The sequence below is a fragment of the Humulus lupulus genome, chromosome 4 (genome assembly GCF_963169125.1).
Source record: "Humulus lupulus chromosome 4, drHumLupu1.1, whole genome shotgun sequence".
Lineage (NCBI taxonomy): Eukaryota > Viridiplantae > Streptophyta > Magnoliopsida > Rosales > Cannabaceae > Humulus > Humulus lupulus.
Window position 1 is genome coordinate 171,752,696 of NC_084796.1, and position 21,013 is coordinate 171,773,708.

General features: G+C 40.2%; 1 protein-coding gene across 1 annotated transcript; it reads left to right on the forward strand.

The window, feature by feature from the left end:
- The first annotated feature begins 19,471 nt into the window (after positions 1-19,471).
- LOC133832665 (uncharacterized) lies at positions 19,472-20,249 on the forward strand. The gene is made up of 3 exons (XM_062262977.1): positions 19,472-19,519; positions 19,605-19,730; positions 19,821-20,249. The coding sequence occupies exons 1-3, from the start codon at positions 19,472-19,474 to the stop codon at positions 20,247-20,249; spliced, it is 603 nt and encodes a 200-aa protein (XP_062118961.1).
- Positions 20,250-21,013: the final 764 nt, after the last annotated feature.

Sequence of the window (21,013 nt, forward strand, 5' to 3'; positions counted from 1 at the left end):
ATTAAGCTCAGATTCCGAGTACCTATCTAAACTCTAACAATTGGAAATACTAACTCTAGCTAACGGGGTATTAAAAACGTCCCTAAGCCCCCAAGTGGGCCCCCAAGACAACCCCTCGGAACCCCGAGCCTTATTCCCAAAATTCAGAATTCCCTGTTTCGGGGCACCTAGCGCGGTTGCGCCTACAAGAATTTTAGGGTTTCTAGGGCACTGGGACAGTCACACCCTACCCCAGCGTGATTGCGCCACTAACTCTGAAACCTAAAATTGAATTCAAATTCCTTGGTTTCTAGGACACTAGCGCAGTCATACCACAACCTAGAGTTGTCCCACTAGGTTGCCAGAAAACACAAAATTACCCAGAACTCAAAGTGTTCTTCTCGAAATCAAGAGTTGAGACTCTCCCTGCAAACTCAAATAGAAAACTCGATCCCAACATGTTTTCTTGCATATTTTGACACCAAAACAACCACCAAAAAGTTTTACAACCTCAAAATAATATTAAAACATCATTAAAACACCAAAAACACCAAGATACCAAGAATTGTAACTTGGAGCTTTGACCTCATGCTGTCACTCCTCGAATCCAAAAATCATTATTAAATTCATGAACCCACCAGCAAATCAAAGCCTATAGAAATTACAAAACCGTATTCTAACCCTTATCTAATACCCAAAACAACTCAACACCATCAGTTTACAAGAATTAAGCCAAAAACTCCAAAACCAAATGTGGATGCAAAAACTCCATATTTGTTACAGACCCAAAGCTCGTGCTAAGGTCTCGTGAATGCCTAAGTATGTACATGTGTCTACACCCCTAGAAGCGTATTAGGAATCCTCATAGGGCAAAGCCCCATTAGCAACGTGACGCCTCATCTCGCGCCTTACAAGCCATGCAGGTGTGCCATGCGAGACCCCTGTCTCGCGCCCCGTGTGCCCAGCAGGTGTGCCACGCGAGACCCTTGTGTTGTGCCCCGCGTCCTTCGCAAGCATGCCTCGCGCATCATGTAGCAACCTCCACTCGTGCCACACGTACCCAGTATGGGCACCATGTGAGATCCCTGTCTCGTGCCTTGCGCACCATGCAGCTACCTCCACCCGTGCCTCATGCCTCGTGCGTCTAGCAGGTGTGCCATGCGAGACCCATATCTCATGCCCCGTGTCCCTAGCAGGCACACCTAGTGCACCACATAGCTGCCTCCACTCGTACCTCGCGCGCCCAGCAGGTGTGCCATACGAGACCCCTATCTCTCCCCTCGCACACCACGCAGCTACCTCCACTCGCGCCTCGCCCGTCCAACAAGTGCGCCACGCGTGGCCCCTATCTTGGCGCCCCGCATGCCCGCTAGGAGTGCCTCGTGCACCACGTAGCTGCCTCCACTCACGACTCGTGCACCCAGTATGTGCGCCACGCAAGACCCCTATCTCGTGCCTTGTGCACCACGTCACTACCTCCACTCGCGCTGCGCGCGTCCAACAAGTAAGGCACGCAAGACCCATGTCTCATGCCCCGTATGCCCAGCAGGCGCACCTCGCGCATCACGTAGCAGCCTCCACTCATGCCTTGCGTGCCCAGCAGGTGTACCACACGAGACCCCTGTCTCGCACCTCACGCACCACGCAACTTCTCCACTCACGCCTTGCGCACCCAATAGGTGCACCACATGAGGCCCCTATCTTGCGCCCCGCGTGCCGAGTAGGCGCGCCTCGTGCATCACGTAGCTGCCTCCACTCAAAACTCGCACGCCCAGTAGGTGCACCACACGAGACCCTTGTCTCGCACCCCGCGTGCCCAGTAGGTGCGCCTCGTGTATCACATAGTGCAGCCAGCCAGGCGTTTTGCTCATATTGTGGTGATACCCCCTATGAGCAAAAGACACTTCACCTATATAGAAAATATGCAAAGGGCCTTATTGCCATGGTGTTGGGGCATGGAGGAAGACCACATGTAATGAGGGCTTCATTGCCACATCACGTACCATATGTCCTAAGCCTCCCAAGAAGAGAAGGAGAACTAGTAAGTGTGTACAACACTTAGAAAAATATTATAAGGAAATGGGAGAAGAACTTTCATGTACGGGGATGTGAACAGGCACGAGGTGTACGACCCTGAGGGAGGCAAGGGTGTGATTCCAACATCAGTACCCGACAAGAAGTGATGGTACAAATCAGTACAAGAGGTGGTGACATGACCTGCATATCTCTGACCCTGTACCGACAACCGACACCACGATCCTCTGCTCCTCTGCATCACACCCCACTATTCTGACGGGGTACCAATGTACGAACTTGTCCCTTAGGACCACCTTGTATTAGAGGCCATTAGATCCCATCTATGAATAGGCTTTGACCCCTCAAATGAAGGGGTTGGAAAATTTTATTGTAGAAGGAGATAGTAACGCAATAAATGATATTTTAATCCATTGTTGTTCTGATTGTTTCTTTCTTAATTTCTTCCTAAGTTCAGTCCACACATATTTTGTAACAATCTTTGAGTTTTCCATCCATATATCGTTGACGAGTTTCTGCCGTCAACAGTTTGGCACCGTCTATGGGAAGGAGGACTATCAAGCCGTTGTTCTTCCATAAATTTCAAGATGCCTACGATAATTTCAGGATACTGAGATCCACATTGACGGAGGCCAACCGAAAGCCTCCAGAAGAGACCCTCTGGCACTTGAGAATGGAGACATGTCGGTGTAACATTCAACCCCTAGAGAGGAGGAGGCAACACTCCTGGCTGTCCAACCTAGGGGAGGTCATCGTAAACCGTCTACGACCCGTGGGTGGCCTGAGTACGCACCCTCCCCCTCAACCATCAATTGCACCACTCTCAGCCAGTGGGATCCATACCCCTCTTTGCACAGGCCTAATAATAGTTTGCTGGTGCACTTTGTGAGTCCCAGCTCTAGAACTCGCTTTTACGAAAATGAGATACGCGAGTTGCACATAAAAAATTGAAGGTTGGAAGACGCAATAGAGAACATGCAAGAGGTGTTGAATGACCTGCTCCAAGGAAGGTCAAGCATACCTCTTCCCCAGCATAGGAGAAAAAAGTATGCACAACGAAAAAACCACCATACCAGTGGACGGTGACAAAACGCAGCTTTCCACTTGTTATACCCCTCGCCTAGAATGCAAGGAATATTATACACCAGTGGCGAAACCTGGCGCGAACCCCACCTACGGGAGGTGCGGACCCAAGATTACCCCCACAAAAGCCTCACCTAGCATGAAGAGGAAATTTAACCAGAGAGGGTCTGGGATAAATACCACACCCCCCGCAGCTCCCCCGAGGGACACAACCAAAGCAAGGGTTTAGTCTGAGAACCTGCAAGACTCCTTAAGCAAAAACAAGAAAGAACTAGACACCGAAATACAAAGCCCTCAAGGCAAGATTTTCACTTCACCAGGGGGCACAGAGATGATGAAGAATTTGACCATGATTCGCCCTTCACAAAGGAGATCTAGGTTGAGCAACTCCCCACCAGCTTCAAAGAGTCACGCATGGCTCCGTACGAGGGCACTACGGATCCAAAGTATCACTTAGACTCCTTCAATAACTTGATGAGGTTAATGGGGGTCAACAGCAAAGCAAAGTGCCATTGCTTTGTTATTACACTTAAAGGAGTTGCGTACCAATGGTTTAAGAGGTTAAGGCCAGGAACCATCAAGTCGTGGCAGCAATTCTCTGACGAATTTCTTCAGCAACACCATGCAGTCTGTGATTACGTTATGCAATTACCAGCCTCGCTAACATAAAACAAAGCAAGAATGAAAGTCTAAAGAACTATATCCATAGGTTCAATATGGAAGCAACAATGTTGGGAAGCTCAACTAAAGAGGAGATCAAGATGGCTATTATTGCCAGAGTTCGTCTAGGAAGCAAGTTATGGGGTAACATGCTCACGAGAGAGGTTACAAACTTAGATGACTTCTTTGAAAGAGCACAGAAGTATATACGTGTGGAAGAGGGCCATAAGAACTTGCATGTTGAAGAAAGAGAGCTTTCCTTCAATCACCCTTGTACCAATACGACTGATGATTCTGTGTAGAAGAGAACATCTAGATAGAGGAGTCACTGATCAAGTTGAAAATTGGTAGAGGACAATAAAAAGGCTTCAAAGAAGAAGCTAGAAGGATTCATCAAATCATTGCAATCATCCCCCATAAATATCCAAAGGAGTTGCCTAGCTAATTCCAGAGATCTGGAATTGTTAAAGCATATTGGAGAGAATGAAAAACAGAGTACTTGGCAAGAAAGATCTGACAAAACACTTACGAGGTATTGGACCCGACCTCATCATGCACCTAGCCATGTACAAAATAGGTACCAAGCCTCGCGAGCCTCAATAGGCATCTCGCCTTGCACAAATTAGGTGTCCAACTTTGCGAACCTCCACAGGCACTTAGCCATATGCAAAGTAGGCGCCTCGCCTCACGAGTCGCAATAGGTGCTTGGCCGAGTGCGAAACAGGCATCTAGCCTTGCGACATACATATTTATATAATAGTACTTATAATACATATATGTGAGAGCAGTGAACCTTATGAGACAAAATTTGAATCTATAAGGACTAGCTGCCCTTATAGAATCTAAAAAAAGTCAAAAGGTCCCTCAAAAGTGACCTCTTCACGAACAAACCCACCCTGTAAAGGGACCACGTCGTAGAAGAAAAAAGGGGAACCCAAAGAGATCCCCAAGTCTAGATCGATGAAGTCGCCTTACCAAGGGAAAAAGGGCCTTGAAAATGGGTGTTCGCAAGGTTTCACAAGGACCATCTCCCTATAAGGGTCCCGACTCGAAGAAAGATCACCTCAAAAACCAAAAAAGGGTCTCAAAGAAGACGCTTATTAAAATGGTCTCAAAGAAGACGATTATGAAAAGGGTCTCAAAGAAGACGCTTACGAAAAGGGTCTCAAAGAAGACGATCATGAAAAGGGTCTCAATGAAGACACTTATGAAAAGGGTCTAAAAGAAGACGCTTGCAAAAATGGTCTCAAAGAAGATGCTTGCAAAAAAGTACTATGCCTAATGACGAGAGGGGCGTTTCTCACAATAAACAAAACATGCACGTAAAAATGTATAAAAGGATAGCGAGAGCCCAAAGGGCCAACATATCCTTACAAGTAGTCAAGGTGCACCAATAGACATGAATCACACACAGTAGAGAGGTCCCAAAGGGGACCCTTTCAAAATAAAGGGGTGCTAGTAAGAGACTTGCGTGCATAAAGGCACATGATAATGCTCTATCACAAGATAAGGATAAGACATAGCGGAACTCATTAAAAGTTCCTCGTGAAGAAAACACAAAATTCGAAAAAATCTCTCAGGCTAAGTCAAGACCCATTACAACCAACTCAAAGTAAAAATGAAGAAGCTTCCCACACATGGGACCAAAAGATGAGGAAGGAGAAAATTTCATGGTATTCCGCCGCGGGCACTCCACTCAGCAACCTTGTGGTCACCAAATGAGGAGAAGTCAGGGCCAGGATTCTGTTCCATATAAGAACTTTAGTTTATGCTCTTTTCTTACATGAGGTCTTCTTTACAACCGCTCATATCTCGTATTTGGCCTCAACGAACTGTTTCTCAAGTCCCCGAATCTTGGCAACAAGCTAATCATTCCCAGCCCCGGCTAGAGGTAGGTCTTTTGTCGACATCACTTATACATCAAGGGTATCAATCGACGGGCAAGCACTGATAGACTTCCTGCTCAAGTCGATATGTTGGTAAAAAAAGAACAAGACAACAAGATGAAGGGGCTACAAGAAAGAATGGCTAAATCCCTCTTCGCTTTGAAATATGACAAGCGCTAGAGACACGTAAAGTACCCAGGGTAAGAGCTTAAGAGCACCACCCAAGAGCAAACCCTGTCTGAACAATGCTTCTTTGGCACTTCGGGTAGGCGTGCCTCAAGTTTCTTCCTGAGGCCTGACATTTGTACAACAATGACACCCTTGGGATCTATATAGAATGATGATTGGCAATAATTAAGCTTGAAAAGAGTCCTAAGGATCACCACCCATGCTTTGAAGACACCCTAACAGAGAGTCTACCAGAGCGCCTAAAGGCCCTCTCCTAGATTGGGGAGCAAGTGTAGATGCTAAAAACTCCATATTTGTTAGATACCCAAATCTCGTGCTAAGGTCCCGTGAATGCCTATCTATGTACATGTGCCTACACCCCTAGACGCGTATTGGGAAGCCTCGCCAGGCGAAGCCCCGTTAGCCACGTGATGCCTCGTCTTGCGCCTCAAATGCCCAGCAGGTGTGCCACTCGAGACCCCTGTGTCGTGCCCTGCTAGCGCGCCTCATGCACCACATAGCTGCCTCCACTCATGCCTCGCGCGACTAGCAGGTGTGCCATGGGAGACCCCTTCTCGCACCCTGTGTGCCCAGCAGGCGCACCTCGCAAATCACGTAGCTGCCTCCACTTGTGCCTCGTACGCCCAGCAGGTGCGCCACGTGAGACCCTTGTCTCATGACTCATGAACCACGTAGCTGCCTCCACTCGCGCCTCGCGTGCCCAGCAGGTTTGCAACGCAAGACCCCTGTCTCGCGCCTCATGTGCCCAGCAGGCGCACATTGTGTACCACATAGTTGCCTCCACTTGTGCCTCATGTGCCCAGCAGGTGGGCCATGCGAGACCCTTATCTCGCACCTCGCACACCACGGAACTACCTCCACTCGCATACCATGTAGATGCCTCCACTCGTGACTTGCACGCCCAGTAGATGTGCCACGCAAGGCCCCTGTCTCGCGCCCTGCGTGCCCAACAGGCGCGCCTCACGCACCATGTAGCTACCTCCACTCACGCCTCGCGCGCCTAGTAGGTGCACAATGCGAGACCCCTGTCTCGTGCCCAGTAAGCACACCTCGCGCATCACATATTGCAACCAGCCAAGTGTTTTGCTCATATTGTTGTGACACCCCCTGTGAGCAAAGACACTTCACCTATATGGAAAATATACAAAGGTCCTTGTTGCCATGGTGTCAGGGCATGGAGGAAGACCACACATAATGAGGGCTTCATTCCCACATCACGTACCATATGTCCCATGCCTCACAAGAAAAAAAGGAGAACTAGTAAGTGTGTACAACACTTAGAAAAATATGATAAGGAAATGGGAGAAGGACTTTCATGTACGGGGGACATGAACAGGCACGAGGTGTATGACCCTGAGGGAGGCAAGAGCGTGATTCCAACATCAGTGCCCAGTAAGTATTGATGGTATGAATCAGTACAAGAGATGGTGACATGACATGCATATCTCTGACCGTGTATTGACAACTGACACCACACTCCTCTGCATCACGGCCCATTATTCTGACAGGGGTACCAACGTATGAATTTTTCCCTTAGGACCACCTTGTACCAGAGGCCATTAGAGCCCATCTATAAATATCCTTCGACCCCTCAAATGAAAGGGTTGGAAAAATTCATTGTAGAAGGAGATAGTAAAGCAATAAATGAGAATTTCCTCCATTGTTGTTCTGAATGTTTCTTTCTTAATTTCTTCCTAAGTTCAGTCCACACATTTTTTGTAACAATCTTTGAGTTTTCCATCCATATATCGTTTACGAGTTTTTGTCGTCAACACCAAGAACAACAAGAGAAAAACTAAATACTTGAAGACATAAGAGAATTTCACCTCTCTGAATCCTAATTCCTTGTGTTATTGGAGACTTTGGCAGCTCCAATCACTTCCCTTGATGCTTAATTCCTTCTAAGTTCCCTCAATTTCACTAAGTTTTCCTTCAAATTTAAGTGTCCCCCTTGAGAACAATTATAAGCTAAGAGAAAGTGTTGGAGCGGGAGAGAGAGTAATGTGAAGTGGTAGGTTGCAGCTACCTCAGTCTATTCCTTAGGTCAAACAATCATTTTACCCTTCTCCCCTAACTTCTCATCCAAGCATTCTAAGGGAAAAAGGATCATTTAGTTTAAATACCACTAAACCTCAATTTACACCCTAAATTCCTAATTAAATCCTCTAACCTTCCAAATACAATTATTTTCCCCAACAATATCTCATATTCCAATAATTCCCAAAATATATGAAACTATCGAAATACCCCTAGCTCACCCTAAGCCGGGTATAAATCCCCATTGTGACTTTTCCGCTAAATTTCCTTAAAGTATCAACTCATATTGAGTATCTCAAATATATCCACATAATAATGTGGTCTCAGGCACATAGCATATAAAATTACAATTATACCCTCAACATGTCAAAATTATGAAAATGCCCATTTTTAACAAAAGCAGGTCTTTAAACACATTTAATACACGTAAACATGCATAGACAATCATATCATAATATAACTAAAATAATTCACATAAATACTCAATAAAAATTACATAATTTCAATTATGCCTTCCTGTCACACTAACCAAGGTACTAGACCTTATTAGGAGTTTTGAGGTGTTACACTTAAACATCCTGCTAACTCACCAGCGTGGAAGACTGTGGATTTTGAATGGCCTTCATTTGCCAATGAACCTAGAAATATAAGTCTAGCTCCTTCTACGGACGAAATTAATCCTCATACTTCTCTCAGTGGTAAGTATAGTTGTTGGCCTATTATGCTAGTCATATATAATTTATCGCCATGTTTATGTATAAAGAGAAAGTTTACCTTATTGACCTTTTGGATATCAGGACCTAAACAACCTGGTAACGATATTGAATCCAAACAAGATTTCTACTTCCGTGACTCGCGCAGATAGTCATGATCAAGCTCTATGTGATAGGATGCTATACTGCACATCTAAAAAGTATGATTGGATAGTTATGTCTTATAATCATGGGTAATTTTAATTAATATGCTTTTCATTGATACAAAAAAAAAAAGAATGTAAAGTTAAAAACTTTGCCATACTTGTTCTTTCTACATGAAGCATTGGATGTTATTTTTATTATATCCCAATTGGCACTATTGTTGTTTTCTTGATCCTCTCAATGCTAAATTAGATAGCAGGACAACCATCAAGGATACCATCCATGATGCATTTGAGATGTATTTCACGAAAAGAATTAAACAAGTAAAAATATCAACAAACGCTTAGCGGCAATACTGTATTTCCAACCTATGGTATGTTTTTATTTGTGTATGGGTATATGTATGTATAAATATGTTTAAGATATTTAATACTAAGATTTGTACATGTATTACCAATCTTTGTAGTATCGTAAACTATCAAACAATATCGATTGTGGATATTATGTAATGAGGATGATGAAGAATGTAGATATAAATGCCCTTCATATCAAGCCTTTCTTGTCGAAACAGGTAACAATGAATATACAATGACATAACTTATATATAGTATAATTTTTCCATTTTTTTTGAATTTATAATTAATAATATAATTTTAATGAAAGTTTTGATTCTTTATTTTTTTTTCAGTTCACCTCTCACAAACCATATACTATTTAAGAAATTGATAAAGTTCGAGAAGAATGGGCGATGTCATTATTAAAATTTCGTTAGAGCAAAATGAAAGATGTTATAAGCTAGCTTACACATATTAATGAGAAATTTAAATTTCTTTTGAATTTTTTTTTTTTGCTTTTTTGCTGTATTTTCTTTTAAAAGTTTATAAATCTAACATATATAATACATTTTGGACACTCAATGGGATATGTTTTTTTAAAGCAAAATGAATGATTTAGCTGCATTTTTTTTAAAAGAAATTTACTTTTAAGGATACTCAATATGTGTCCTAATAACATTTAACACCTACATGTTTATTACTTTTAAGGACACTCAATGAAATCTTTAAGGACACGCATTGTGCGCCTTGAAAAAGTTCTTTTAGGGCATGATCTTTATTTAAAGGCACTCAACATGATCTTTTAGGAGACACAATGCGAGCCCTAAAAACATTCTTTTAGGGCTTGCAACACGCGTCCTAAAATACTTTACTTTTTAAGGCTCTCAAATAGAGGGCTCGCGGGGGGCGTGCCCTAAAATTCCTTCTTTGTAGTAGTGAAGCTTAGTCATTCTTGGCATCCTACTAACCGTGTTTTTTCTTGCAGGGGCGATCCAACTTAACCTTGGTGCTTAAGATACAGTGGTGGGTAAGAGGAGAACATCATACATGCTTTATGAAGGTACTCTACCATAGTTCCAATATGGAAAAGTTGTGGGCTGTGGAATTTCATTAAAGATCGCAAAAAGGCGGATATGGTCTCTTTCATGGATAGAATGGTTACTATTTTCAGCAAAGAGGTTTTTGAATTTTTTGTCACAATTTCTTAGACATTTGTGGAATGTGAGAAATAACTAGAATCATGGTATTGCAACCCCAATAACCCATATTACTCTTAAATGGTGTCCAAGAATGCTATCTGACTTCAAAATAGTGAACCATGTGGTGACAAAATCTAAATAGAAGCAGAGATGGAAGCCCCCAACTGCCGATTCCACAAACATTGAATAGAAAGAAAGAAGTTTGTTTTGATTGTATCGAACAAAATGAAGAGCCTTTTTGTATATAGAAGCTGATGAGGCCTTTAACTATATAATAACAACTTTGTAACAAACTAACAGAATTTGCCTAAGTTAATACTCCCCCTTAAGGTGAGATGCACAAATTGGTAACACTTATCTTGGGCAATAAATTGTTGAATTTGGAAGGAAACAAAGGCTTTGTGAAAATGTCAGCCACATTGTTGTTTGAGGATACATGAACTAACTTGAGCTGACCACTTTGAACTCTTTCTCGGACAATGTACCAATCTATGTCAACACGCTTGGTGCGCTCATGCAATACCATATTTTCTGAGATATGAATGGCAACATTGTAATCACAATATAACAGTGTCGATTGCTGATATTGAACACCAAAGTCTTTGAGAAGTACAAGGAGCCATAATATTTCACAATTAGTGTTTTCCATTGCTCTATATTCCTCTTCTACAAAGAATTGTGAGAAGGTGTTTTTCTTCTTGTGTTGGGAATTGTGCCCTGAAAGTGTTGTACCCAAAAATATGAGATCAATAACGTGGCAATAAAGGTGACAAGTGGCAGTGCATGTTCAGTAAAAGACACATTAATAGTCAATAAATACATTGACTCCTCAGAGTTGTGAGAAAGTGACCCGGTAGACTGACGAAGAATTTGGACTGCTTAAAAGATGTCATAACCAAGCCAAGTGCACCTTGGTCCGAGGAAAGCTAAGGAAAGTGCATCCTAGGAGGCTAAGGAGAATGCATCCTAGGAGAGCTAAGGAGAATGCATCCTAAGAGGCTAAGGAGAATGCATCCTAGGAGGCTAAGGAGAATGCATCCTAGGAGAGCTAAGGAGAGTGCATCCTAGGAGGCTAAGGAGAATGCATCTTAGGAGGCTAAGGAGAATGCATCCTAGGAGGCTAAGGAAAAGAAGTCCCATGCAAGCCAAGGATTGGGACTTAGATTTCAGCCAAGGGAAGGCTACATAATGTCCGATCGGACATGGTTGGAGGTGCCAAGTGAAGTGCCTCGGACTTGTCCGAGGTGAGATGCCAATGAGGATGGCTCGGACCACCTTGGTCCAAGGAGAAGACCACAAGGTTCGATCGGACCTTGATTGGATGAGGTATGCTCGGACTTGTTCGAGGTGAGAAGCAAGAGCAAAAATGCCTCGGACCACTTTGGTCAGAGGAGAAGGCAAGAGGTGCTTGGCTCGGACCATCTTGGTCCGAGGAGAGCCAAGCATGCATCGCCTTGATCCAAGGAAAGCTTGAAGGAGTAATCAACATGCATGTGAGACTACGTCAAAATCCCCGGAATGACTTTAGCAAGAATCGGTCTGGGTACCCGGGAATCTCTCATTCCTCACTCAAATTGAGGAATCTGTTGTATTTTATATATTTTTTGTAATTTAAATATAAGATGAATAATAAAATATCCCTATCTAAAGGGGATATCAGTTGAGTATCCCAGGCCTATAAATAGAGGGCTTAGGGGATGAGAGAAGGGCTTCTTCTGCTTCTTCTTTCTAGAGAGAGAAATTTGGGTCTGAGTATTCTAGAGAGAGAAAGTGCTGAAATTAGAGAGAATTCTTGTATTTTGGCAATCTGTACTGAAGAAACTCAGTTGGCTCAGTCCATCTGATCTTGAGTACGGATCTATAAATCACAACTCTAAGTGGATTAGACTATTACCGACAATCGGGGCTGAACCACTATAAAAATCTCCTGTGTTATTTACTTTTCCTGTTTAAACCGTCTGTGTCGTTTTTATTTCTCTTGAAGGCTTGTCGTATTTGACGTTCTCACGTCGTTGGCTAAAAATGCAGTCAACAGAAAGCATATGTAGTAGACATTGTTTTAAGAAATAAATATATAAATTGAATTTGTTATGCATATATTTTATGGACTATATTATTCTATGATAATATTATGTAAATATCAGAAAATTCCTAAGTTCATATATGTGATCACAAACATGTATTGATATGGGAGGATTGTGTTTGAGTTAAATGAACTTGAATAGTTCGCAGTAAAATAAAGTTATGAAATCTTTAGATTAATTACTACAAGTACGGTCCACTAGTATTATGAATACATGTGATCTAGATCTGGATTACTAGTGTAGTAGGAAACTTTAGTGGAGATACTTTATATATTAGAGAATATATAGAAATGGACCAGATATGTTTATTAATATTTAGTTAAATACCATTTTTAAGTATTAAATAAATATATCATCTGATGATCATATACAAATAGATCTTAATCCTGAATTTATTATGAACTCTTGTTTGTGTTATATGAGTTATTTGATTCACTCGTTAGGGTCTGTCAGAATGATCAGGCTAGAAACTTTTGTTTTGGGAACTCATTAATGTAAATGGTTGGGGACATAGTATACAGATATGGAATCTATACCTTCTCATAAGAGATTGAATAATGGTTCTCTTAAGAGTTAACTTTTGGGACTGAAAAGGTTATTAAGCTCAAATTCATAATTTAGTTATGAATTAACCTTCACTAGTAAAGTTAATGGTACTTAAGGAAACAAGATATAATTGAAAGGGTAAAACAGTAATTTTATTCCTGATTAATTATGAACTATTTTTAGGGGGTTAATTTGTATATAATGATTATATCAATGGACGCTTTATTTTATAAAGTACTCAGTAAATGAAATGTCTATAATTACAAGAGTGCAATCTCATATTTATAGTGGAGTAATCATGAGATTAATAAATTAAGATTATTTAATTAAAGAGTTTAATTAATAATCTCAAATTTATTGGAGCTTGGAATTATAGGTCAATAGGTCCCCACAGCGGCTCTATCAACACTATTCAAGGCAAGAGTTGATATAAAAGGAAAAATTGTTGAAATACATATTTAAGAAGAATTTTGTTCTTCGGCGCAAATATGCAATTATGTGATAATAGTGATTAATTAATTAATTACAAATTAGTTGTACTTAATAAAATCCATTAATATTTAATTATTATTTAAATTTTGAAATTATATTAACTAATTAAATTTATTTTCGAAATTATATTAAATAATTAATTAATTATAATTTTTGAAATTATAAAAAATTAAATATTTAATTTTAAAATTTAAATTGGTTTTAATTAATTGGCATAATTAATTAAATATCTTTATTTGAGTGAGAGATAATAATCTGATAAGTTCAAATTGGATTTGAATTTAGAAGATTGATATTTATTCAAATAATTAATTATATTTGATAATTAGTTAAAAAGGTAATTAATTCAAGTTTGAATTAATTATCAGGTTGTTAGATTTTATCTGATAATGTAGTTTGAATAAATAATTAAATAATTATGGAAAATCAAATATCCCTAAAATATAGGGTGGTACACGACACACATAGTCCATGGACTGTGTGTGGCGTGTACTACATAGTTTTCAGGGATAGAATTTTTCAAGTTTATTTATTTAATTAATTAATTAATGGAAAATTATAAAGTTAGTTTTTGGATATTTTCATTAATAAGATAATTAATTAATTAATTAAAAGATAAATTGTAAATTGGTTACATAATTGTTTTTTACAATTTGAATATTTTCTTTTTAAGTTGGACTTATCAGAAAATAAGCAGAATACTAAAAAAATAGACTGTTATTTGCTCTGAAGAAAAGAACGATACTTTTCTATTTCTCCCTGAAAAAGATAAAGAACCAATCTCAAGCCTATTTTCTTGATCTCATGTGTTGAGTACATCAAGTAGAATAAGAAATTAACCATCCTTTATTCTCTAAGTCCCCACACACTTCTTGAGGTGTAGAGAACGTTGTGGAAGATCTTGGTGTGAGTACCTTGGAGCAGCTTAGATAGGAAGTTCATTCAAATTACAAAGATAGCAAAGACACTTGATAGGCATCAAGAGGAATGTTTTCTATTCTTTTTTTCTTATGATTAATGTATGTATATTAATGGATCCACATATTTAAAGGCAGTTTAAATATGCTACAAAAATTTTATTGAACACTGGGTCAATCCCACCACCATTCCGCTGCGTATTAAGAAACTCGTTCCTAACATCTTGGACTTCCAAGAGACTAAAGACTTCCCAAAAAAAATGAAAATACTTATAATAGATCTTCTAGTATCTTAACATGTACCCCAATCGACGTCAGAGAAAACTTTGAGTTGTAATTCTAAAGATGGTAGATTAGATTCAGCCAAAGCTGTAAGTTGTGGCTAAGATGTTGAAGGAAGAATAAGCCTTGTCCTGGAGTGCCTTTTAGATGTTGTAGGATTCTTTGGGGTGCTTGCATATGTGGTTGTCTTTGCTCACTAAGATATTGGTTTAACGTATTGAAAGCATAAGAAATATCATGCCTTGTTATTGTTAGAAAAATTAACTTACTAATGAGACTTCTATAAAAAGTAGGATCGGAAAGGATTTCCCCCTGGTCATTGCTAAGCTTGATATTAGGTTCCATTGGTGTTGAAGAAGCTTTAGCACCTAGATATCTTGTATCAATTAAAATTTGAAGAGTAAATGGGCGTTGTGAAACAGAAATACCATTTTTTGATTGACCAATTTCTAAACCAAGAAATTTTTTTAAAGGACCAAGATCTTTATGTTTTATTTTTGAGTTTAAATTTGTCTTAAAAGTGGCTGAATCTAAGCCATTGTTACTAGCAATGACAATGTTATCAACATATATTCAAACAACTAAAAAAAGCATTAGAAGTAGTCCTTATTAATAGAGAATGGTCAGAAGGAGATTGGTTGAAACCATCATTTAGAAGAGTAGTACTTGGCTTAGCATACCATTGATAAGAAGCTTGTTTTAGGCCATACAAGCTCTTATTTAACTTACAAAAAAAATTGAAGGGTAGCTCCCCCTTGAGCTTAAAACCTTGAGGAAGTTTCATGTAAACTTCTTCATTTAAATCACCATGCAAAAAGGATTTATTAATATCCATTTTGTGTAATTTCCAGTTTTTAATTGCAGCTAGAGCAAGTAAAACTTTTAGGGTGCTAAATTTTGCTATAGGAGCAAAAGTTTCAAGGTAATCAATACCTTGTTGTTGGTTATAACCCTTTGCTACTAGTCTTTCTTTGTACCTATCAATATCACCATTGGATTTGTATTTTATTTTATACACCCATTTATTGCCAATAGCATGTTAGCCTTGGGGAAGAGGGACTATATCCCATGTATTATAAGAAATGAGAGAATTAATCTCATCAGTCATGGCTAATTGCCATTGTGGATCTTTTGATGCTTGAGTAAAAGAACTCGACTTAGTAATATAATGAGCAACAAGATTGGCATTGCAAAAGTGAATGTGAAATATATCATATGAAAGAAAATTAGATAATTGATGGCCAAGTAGAAGACTCACATACATAGTCTTTAAGGTAGCTTGGTTGATTAGTTGAGCGAGCAGATTTTGTTCAATTGTCTGTGGTAACTTGTAGTTGCTGCAATTCATGTATCAGACTTAGAGCTTTATTTGTGGTTGTTGGAGAAGAGTAATGAAGATGGTTTGCTATGGTACTTGTGTTAGAATTGTTAGAAAGCATAGATAAAGGTACAATGTCATAAGAGAAAAAATTATCAAAAGAATCAATAGAAGTAGTAGTCTTTAGAGGAAATATATTTTCATGGAAAATAACATCTCTAGTGTGAAAATTTTGATTGCTTTTGTTGACCCTCGATTTGGTCAACGACATGGAGTCAGATAAACGATATAAAATGAGATGAAAACAAGAAAAAATTCAAATGGAAAAGTAAACGACACAAACGATTTATAGTGGTTCGGCCCCAATTGGATGGTAATGACCTACGTCCACTTAGTGTTCTTATTGATGTAGGATCCCAAAACCGTGATCAATGAACAAAGGGTTCACAAGTTTCACAAGCTTTAGGATGATTACAATTTCGATGAATAATAACATTATATCTTTCTCTCTAAATTCTCTCAGTCCAAAAGTCCGATCCCTTGAGCCTTTTGATTTGTATTTATAGGCTCAAGAAGGTTACATGGGCCAATGGGCCTTAATTACAATTAAGTCTTGCGTATCTAGATAATAGGAGAAATTACATTTAATGCATAATTAAAAGATTGTACATCTGAAGGAAATAAATGAACATATGCGACCAGGCTGGTCGCACATAAGTATGATATTTGATAACCCAATAATCTCCTGGTCGATGGCTGAGTAGGATACACTCACTTAAAGCCGTCACGCGCCTCCCACGTATAGGTCAATCCTTCCACGTCATCAGGTAGTCCATTTTTGGGTAAACATTTGCCCCCCAAGTTTATTTTATAGCGAACAGCATAAAGTAAACTTAGACAACAGACCTTTCATATGTCCTGTAAAATCTGTCAGAACCGTCCATGCCTTCTTGAAAAAGGCTACCAATCATATCATTGTCGTTTCCCAAAAAGTTATTTGACGGCTATCACACTTCTCTATGCTTTGAAAAATCAACTCCATCATTACCCCATTAACCGTGCTTCGACCAATATATATAACCCTTCGCATTTACTTTTTACCTTTTTACTTTCTATCTTTCCTCAAGAACACAAAAAAATGGAGCACTCAAAACCCAGAAGACCCAAACGATTCCAACAATCCACAGAGTCCAATTTTTATCCAAGTTTCTCGAACTTTTCCGTTGTTGAGATGCCATGAAATATTTAGTTTCTGGTTTGTTTCAGACTTTGAGTTCTTGAAAATCCGATTTGGGGTAAATGGGTATGTAGGTATGAGCATGATAGGATAAGGAAAAAACACTACTTGAGGCTTAGGAATTGGTTTAGGATTTAGGATTATTGATTTAGGGCGTAAAATCGAATAATTCGATTTTTAAGCATTTAGAAAAAACTAGATTTTTCCCGCCCTTTCATAGAGTCAAAAAGTTTTTCCTGAAAAACTTTTCACTTTTGCTTTTTAATCCATTTTCCAAATTGTTCGCATAGAATTTAGAGTTTTTGTTGCAATGCTGCTGGTCGTATAAAAGCTTAACTTTTATACACGAGAAACGTTATTCCAACTTTTTCCACTTTCTTGGTCTTTTGGCCATAGATTCTCATCTCCCCTTCTCTATTCACAGATTTTCATGCACGACCTGTGGGCAGGTAAGAGGCCGATCGACGATGACTTGCTCGCACAGTTACTCGAAGAACAAGAACAGTTGTCGCTGCTAATCCCAGAAATTCCTTTCTCTCATAACCCTTCAAATAGATCTTTGACCAGCCCTGCCAACATGGGTCGTGTAAAATCCATCGCTCAAAAGAAAAAGAAGGCAACCACTCCTCCTGCCAATCAGCATGCTCCTCCGGTTGAAAATCCTTCGACCAGCCCTCAACTTGAAAACATTTCCAAGCCAGAAATCCAAACAAAAGCCCAACCTCGGGACGTTCTTGGACCAGAGGTCGAATGGTATGTAGTACCTCCTAGTAACATTACAACTAGGATGGTAGGGAATTATCTCAAGAAGTACGAACTTCCTGGGATAACCCTACTTAAGCCTACAATCGACCAGCGAGAAAACCTACCTTGGGGCTCCTTCAGTGCCTGGTCGAGATATCACATTGAGGCAGGGGCAACCTTGCCTCTTCATCCATTTTTCCAAGGGGTGGCCAACTATTTCGAGGTCTCTCCCTTCCAAATCACCCCAAACAGCTATAGAGTGCTCTCTCCTGTCTATATCCTATATAACCACAAGAAGTGGCCTGTTCCCACACCACACGAGATCAATTATTTGTTTGATCTCAAGTCTAACCCCAATGACAACAACACAGGGTTCTTCCATTTCTACCATCAGGAATCTGCTCACACCTTCCTGAGTGACATTACCCACAAGTTCAACGTGGGAAAGTATTTCGAGGAGTACTTTTTAACACTAGACCTGGTTGCAAAAAATCTAGCCTTCGCTAAAGGAGGTAAATTATTTATTCACTCGTCGTTCAATTCCCTTTAGATTTTCTGCACATTCCTTAGAACTTTGGCGTCATTCAGGTCCATGGCGTCGACTAGCTCCTACTCCAGAAATGGAGATACGAGCAGCATCCCTAGCCAGCATGACCAATATAGAAAGAGCGTCAAAGAGCTGGTCATGGAGAACAATCTAAGGTTGGTTGGCCTTCTGGCAGCTCACCAGGATGTGAGGCAATCAATTGCGGGGAGTGCTACCGATGGAGAAGTTCCCGAGCAGCACCAAGATGTGTCACAACCTCTGAGGAGGAGGACAACGGGAGTGACCATCAGGGAACCCTCCAGCACCCCATGAGCAGCTGCTGCCCCTGCTCCACTAGGAAAGGGCAAGCAGAAGGTTTCTGAACACCCCGAGCCTATTCTTGAATCTTCAGATGAGAACAGTACTGACTTCTCACTCTTAGACAGTTTGCCCATTCCCTATCATTTATTTGACGGGGATGGCAACTTTAAATACACGCCTAATTTAAATTCAAACTTCTTCAAGGTAGTGAGTGAGTGTAGCAGTAGTACAATAAATAATGTAGCGACCAATATTTGTAGCTCGGGTATTTTACTTGTAATTTCTTGGATCTTATTTCCTTGATTTAGTGGTATTTCCATCTATATTTCCTGACTGTTCGCTTCCATTTTGCAGTCATGTCGGCTAGAGATCTATTCGACCTATACAGCGATCTTGAACCCGTTGTTCCTTCGAGCAAGAAAAAGGGGAGCAGGCAACATTGCGGAGAGAGCAACAACAATCCTCCAAAAAAAAAGGCTCGAACTAGGGATTCTCCAGCACCAGTTCCTTCCAGGGAGATAACACGTCCTTCAGCTCCTATCGACCAGACGTCTCCACAGGCCCCATCGACCAGACACATCCTCCAGCGCCTGCCAACCCAATTCCTCCACCTCCCACTGACCAGACACCTCATGATCAAACAAGAGAGGCTTTGACGAACATGGCTCTCAGTTCGTCCAAATATAGATTGACAAAGCTATCGAGGCACCGATGCAGCTAAGAGGTCATCAACAATACTGACTCCATGGAAGTCGAGCAGATCTTTAACCGTGCGTTTAATGAAGTGCTAAGCGTAAGTTTCCGTTTTTTGCTGAGCTTTATTTGTTTATCTTGTCACTTGATTCCCACTAACAGTTTTACCTTTTTGCTGATCGTAGGGAGTTCTAACCATGAGCGTTGGCTGGCGCCGCTCAGGGGCCTTGACTGCTCAATACGAGAAGAGGCTTGGTGAGCAGCTCAAAGCATCCGAGGATAAACATGCCGAGGAACTTAAGATGGCTGAGGTGAAATACACCGAGCAGCTTGAGGTAGCCGAGAAGAAAAATGCTTAATTGCTCAAAAAGAAGACCAAGCTGGCTGAAGAGCTGAAACAGCACCAGGCTACCTTGATCAAAGCCATCGAAACTAAAGAGAAGTACAAGGAGGCTTCTTTTCATAATTTCAAGGAAGCCTATAAGCTTCAAGATGATCTAGTCATCAGCAGAAAGGAGACTAAGGGGTTGGAGGAATGCATCAAAGAGCTCGAGGAGACAAATGCCAAGAACCTGGAGAGATATAAGGGAGCCACTTTTAAATGCTTCTATATGTTCTGGAAGCATAACCGTGGGGCAGAATTCAGTTATCTATCAGAGCGTATGAGGCATTCTGAGATAAACAAGTGTCTGGCTCGCCTTGAAGAGGAGGAGAGAGCGAAAGTTCCAACATCCCCTAAAACCTCTTTGGCTACGGGCACCGATGGCTTGGACGAGGAAATTGGGGCCTCCGTCGACCAGCAAATTCCTCAAGATCCTCCTGCTTCATAATTTCTTTTATTTAAATTTGTAACTTAGGACACACGGACCTTAGTTCATAGTGTCAAGACAATATATGTTTTTTGCTGGACGGGCAACTTTTCCTTTTAACTGACAATTACATCCAAGCAACAACTGCTCGCGGTGTAAAGGATTTCTCTTTTGATATTATAATATTTGCATTTTATTATAACATATGTTCACATGACCAAACTTAGCATAGCACTTTGTTTTGATTTAACAAAATAAAATTTTTTTTTTTTTAAATACTCTAAGTACCGTAGTATGCTTTCACTTATTTTTCTCGTGTGTTTACATATACTTGTCGATATGCTTTGCTTACTAGGTACCTTATATGCCCCACAAGTGATTGAGGAGCTTTAGGTCCTCAGTCACTTGCCTTGACCAAGACCTGTTTGAATATTACTGCTCGTAATAAAGATGTATAAAAATGATAATATAGCAAAACAACACACGTAATAAGCAAATACTTGTAATAAATACAATAATTAGCAAGATTGACTGGCTGCACACAGTCCCTTTAATTTCTTGTAATAAATGGAAAATCGTGTCTGTACGAGTGATCAAAAACTTGATATTACACTCATAAGCGATTAGCCATATGATTGACTAACCCTTGTTCATAAACTTGTAAAAAGTGAAATTAATACAAGCCAATTCTTTAAAAAGAATGTTTTATTGATAATACTTGCGCAGGTGTTCTCCATTCCAATAGCGAGGAATGAGATCTCCATTTAAGCGAGCAAGTTTGTAGG